This window comes from Cebus imitator, unplaced genomic scaffold, assembly GCF_001604975.1.
Source record: "Cebus imitator isolate Cc_AM_T3 unplaced genomic scaffold, Cebus_imitator-1.0 Scaffold79, whole genome shotgun sequence".
In the NCBI taxonomy this organism is placed as follows: Eukaryota; Metazoa; Chordata; class Mammalia; order Primates; family Cebidae; genus Cebus; species Cebus imitator.
In genome coordinates, this window is record NW_016107394.1 from 1,711,949 (window position 1) to 1,717,147 (window position 5,199).

At 40.0% G+C, this 5,199-nt stretch overlaps 1 protein-coding gene across 3 annotated transcripts in view; it reads left to right on the plus strand.

The window, feature by feature from the left end:
• The window catches only part of NUP98 (nucleoporin 98 and 96 precursor), a 117,695-nt gene that overhangs the window by 86,416 nt on the left and 26,080 nt on the right, over positions 1-5,199 (plus strand). For all 3 annotated transcript variants that reach the window (XM_017532859.2, XM_017532861.2, XM_017532860.2), the window contains exons 24-25: positions 2,017-2,246; positions 3,239-3,505. In XM_017532859.2, the coding sequence (XP_017388348.1) occupies positions 2,017-2,246; positions 3,239-3,505 (497 nt within the window). The remainder of the gene's footprint in view (positions 1-2,016; positions 2,247-3,238; positions 3,506-5,199) is intronic.

Sequence of the window (5,199 nt, forward strand, 5' to 3'; positions counted from 1 at the left end):
CTGGGTTCAGGCAATTCTCCTGCCTCAGCCTCCTGAGTAGCTGGGATTACAGGCACGCGCCACCATGCCCAGCTAATTTTTTGTATTTTTAGTAGAGACAGGGTTTCACCGTGTTGACCAGGATGGTCTCGATCTCTTGACCTCGTGATCCACCCGCCGGGGCCTCCCAAAGTGCTGGGATTACAGGCTTGAGCCACCGCGCCCAGCCTTCCTGTGTCTTTTCATGAAGTAGTTGTATGAACTGTGGAGAATCCATATAAGTATTTGGATATTCTTTAAATATGTATGTATGTTATAGTCTATTCATATATAGTTACAACTATTCACATATAGTTACATTCTATACCATCCCCACTGTTAACAAGTACATATATGTGGGCATAGTACTGCCTATACTTTATATGTATAATAAATATATATGCTTTATGATCATGTGTACATTTTTCTGGTAGCTATCAGGCAGTATGTATTCAGTGTCCTTTGTAAAATATGTAACATTTCATATTTTTTATAATTATAACAAATTGTGTCATCTTCACTACACATTAAATGAAGATGATCACTATTATCCTTCATATTCATTTATTTATTTTTTATTTTATTTTTTTGAGACAGAGTTTCACGCTTGTTGCCCAGGCTGGAGTGCAATGGTACAATCTCAGCTTACTGCAACCTCAGCCTCCCAGGTTCAAGTGACTTTCCTGACTCAGCCTCCCAAGCAACCAGGATTACAGGCGTGCACCACCACACCCGGCTAATTTTGTATTTTTAGTAGAGACAGGGTTTCTTCTTGTTGGTCAGGCTGGTCTCAAACTCCCAACCTCAGGTGATTTCCCCCGCCTTGGCCTCCCAGAGTGCTGGGATTACAGGCGTGAGCCACCTCATCTGACCTTAATTACGTATTTTTAAGCAGTGTCTCACTTTGTCATCCAGACTGGTGTGCAGTGGCACAGGCCTCCACCTCCTGGGCTTAAGTGATCTTTATATCTCAGCCCCCAGGTAGCTGGGACTACAGGTACACACCACCATGCTTGGCCAATTTTTTGTAGGGATGGGCTTTTCACCGTGTTGTCCTGAGCTCAAGTGATTCTCCAGCCTTGGCCTCCTAACTTGCTGGAATTATAGGAGTGAGCCACCCTGCCCAGCCTATCCTTCATTTTTAAAATGACTTTGAAAAAATGAAAAACAACAGTATCTCTTGAACCCCACAGTTAAGAATAGTGATCCTAAATTTAGCTATTAATTCTAGGTTAAGTATTATCTTGTGAATTTTGAAGGTTATTAATATCAATCTTAAAAATTGGATCAAGGGGCCAGGTGCAGTGACTCATGCCTGTAATCCCAGCACTTTGGAAGCCCAAGGCAGGTGGATCACTTGAGGTCAGGAGTTCGAGACCAGCCTCGCCAACATGGTGAAACCCCATTTCTGCTAAACAAAAGTTGGCTGGGCATGGTGGTGCATGCCTGTAATCCCAGCTGCTTGGGAGACTGAGGCAGGAGAATCACTTGAACCCAGGAGGCAGAGGTAGCAGTGAGCCGAGACCACGCCACTGCATTCCAGCCTGGGCAACGGAGTAGACTCCATCTCAAAAAAAAAATTTTTTGGATCAAGGCCAGCTTAGCTATATGCTCACTGTAATTTAGAGTCAATTCTTTAGTTATCTATAAGCTTAGCCTCGTGACTTTTGATATCCAAGTATAATTTGCAAAGCAGGTATCCCACAATAACTTTTGGCACTTGAGTTTTAGCCAGTTCTAAATCTGTTATGATTCTCATGCTTGTTATAACCTGGCCTAAGAAGCTTTTGTGTTCTGAATGCATTGGTCAGATAATTTTTATTTCCAGTATATAGCAGATAAGTTCGGTATAGTTTAAGAAGCAAAATTTCTTTCAAAGCACAGGGAAACGTTTTACATTCTGTTTGTAATCATAAAAAGAAACTGATTTGGTTGAAGTGAAATCCTAGCTTCTGTTTTATGTTCATTTTCTATTCTATTCCTCATTTGCTCTTGTAGCCTAACTGAGTCCCCATTCAAAGTTCACTTAGAAAAACTCAGTTTGCGACAAAGGAAGCCAGATGAAGACATGAAATTATACCAGACACCTCTGGAGCTCAAATTAAAACACAGCACTGTCCATGTGGATGAACTGTGTCCTCTCATTGTCCCCAATTCGGGAGTCGCTGTCATTCATGACTATGCAGATTGGGTTAAAGAAGCATCAGGAGACTTACCAGAAGCACAAAGTGAGTATGCACTATGTTTCTGATCTTTGATGTCCCAGTCATAGGGGTGTTAGCGTATGTTCACGGGAGGGTGAATTTCCTGACACAATCTAGTAGGTGAATGCCTGTGCTTGTCATTTTCTGAGGTTGAGTTTAAGCAGATTCCCAAGCAAGAAAAAATTGTCACTATGTTCTTGTCACTTTGTTCTTGTACCCGTTAATGTACAAATTCTTCCACAAAAAATTGTAGCCAGTCAAATCTTTGGATTTATAAAATTGCATTTCTTACCCAACCCAGAAAACATAGGGAGAGAGATGCATTCCTTCTTTTTTTTCTAAATCCTATCCATTCTTCCATGTCCAGCTCAAGTACTGTTGGTCTTCTCAACAACTTTGTTGTAATTCTTCTTCCTTGCTTCTGTGTTACCTTTCTCTGTCTATTGTGACCATGCTTTTCTGAATTAATACTTTGATAAAGGGGTTTTCTAATTTGTTAGTATTTCAAACAGTGTTTTGCAAATCACCTTTATTGAAAAATGGGTTGTTTTAGAATGTCTCATGTCACACATTTTGGGATTTATGTTCATTCAGTTCTTTGTATTTACTTAACCATCTCATCATCTTTTCAAATGTGTAAGTTATTTTACTAGTGCATACTTGTAAGTGGCTTAAATGATAAAGTACTTTTTTAGATTGAATTTTGTAGACCGAGTTTGATCAAATTAGATATCATCTGAGAACATTAGTCATAATTAGGCTTGGGGAACCTGTTTAACAGTTACATTTGTTATATAAGTACCACATAGATATGTGAGCAAGCATTTTTATATACCATGTACTTCGGGAAATGGTAAGACAAAGCTGAGTGAGGTAGAGACAGATTGAGGGTAATTGACTTGAGTGGTTGTTTGAGATGTCTATTAATTTATGTATTTTTAGCATCACAATTAGATGCCTCCTGTGAAGCTGTTGTAAGACTTTGTCTCATAGCAGTTTTTCTGTTCCTGCCTTAGTTGTGAAGCACTGGAGCCTGACATGGACATTATGTGAAGCGTTATGGGGCCACCTGAAGGAGCTTGACAGCCAGCTAGATGAACCCAATAAATACATTCAAATTCTAGAGCGGCGAAGAGCTTTTTCCCGCTGGCTATCCCATACTGCCACACCGCAGATTGAAGAGGAAGTCTCCTTAACCCAAAAAAACAGCCCTGTGGAGGCTGTATTCAGCTACCTCACAGGCAAAAGGATCAGTGAAGCCTGCTCTCTGGCCCAGCAGTCAGGTAGGAAAAGAATATGGTCCTTCGCTGCACCCCTTCCCCCTTCCTACTGAGTGCCTCCTATCCCTCCTCCCTAATTGTGGATTTCTCTTTGGCTTCTAGCCTGTGAGTGTTAATTGTGGACTTCCCAGGAGGATTGCTGGTTCCTGTAGAGTAGAAACCATTACTTTTCTTTTTTTTTTTGGAGACAGAGTTTTGCTCTTGTTGCCCAGGCTGGAATGCAATGGTATGATCTTGGCCCACTACAACCTTGTTCTCCCGGGTTCAAGCAATTCTCCTGCCTCAGCCTCCCGAGTAGCTGACATTACAGGCACCCGCTACCATGCCTGGCTAATTTTTGTATTTTAGTAGAGATGGGATTTCACCATGTTGGTCAGGCTGGTCTCAAACTCCTGACCTCAGGTGATTCACCTGCCTCTCCCTCCCAAAGTGCAGAAATTACAGGCATGAACCAACGCATCCAGCCAAACTACATCTTCTAATTCTCTTTTTAAGACCTTAAACATTGTTTACTTTATTAAAATTTAAATTTTATGTTATATTACATTTGTAATAAAACTAGAAAACGTAAATAAGCTATAAGTCAAAATCACCCAAATCCTGTGACTACTACTGACTGCAAGCATTTTAATGTGTGTACTTAGCTCTTTACTCTGTATTGTATACAAATTTGTGCACAGTGTGACATATACATGTAATTTTTCAAAGATGATATCCTGCTATGTATCTGTTCTTTTCATGTGGCACATTACAAACGCCCTATAATACAGATAATTAGCAAATGCTTCTTAGCATTCTTTTGTGTATGAATGGCCCATATTAACAAATTTATTCCTTCACATTGAGACTTAAAACTATAAGCAATACTCTGAATTGCTACAAAATCTATATCAATTCACTTCATCCAAGTAAATATTTGGAAATTGAATTTCTGAGTTGAGGTATTAACTGGCTTTTTAAAAGGGCTTTGTATGCATATATATACTTTTTTAAGTGTCTTTTCACTAATGGGGCAATTCAGCAAGTGTTTTAATCACTGCCTAGATATAAACTTTTCTTTTTTTGGACAGAGTCTGTCACCCAGGGTGTTGAAGTTCAGTGGAACAATTTCAGCTCACTACAGCCTCCACCTCCTTGGTTCAAGTGATTCTCTTGCCTCAGCCTCCCGAGTAGCTGGGATTACAGGCACCTACCACCATGCCCAGTTAATTTTTTTTGTATTTTTAATAGAGACAGGGTCTCACCATGCTGACCAGGTTGGTCTCAAACTCCTGACTTCCAGTGATCCACCTACCTTGGCCTCCGTAGTGCTAGGATTACAGGCGTGAGCCACTGTGCCTGGCCATAAATCTTGATTAGACTACAGGATGTTGTAGTTCAGCTTAATTTAATATGATTAGATCCTTGGTCAATCCTTGATTGTTGGAACCTAATTTATACAAAGCCAACTAATTGGAGCCATCAACTGGATTTATTTTGAATGAAGGGTTTGGCTACTTTTGAGATTATAAGGAACAAATCACAGGAAAAGCTAGAATCAGTAAGATATATAAAGGGCCTGTTGCATTCCACTATCACTACACATTTAGCCTGGTACTATCTTTTTATATTTTTTATTTTTTATTTATTTTTTTTTTGAGACGGAGTTTCACTCATGTTACCCAGGCTGGAATGCAATGGCGCAATCTCGGCTCACC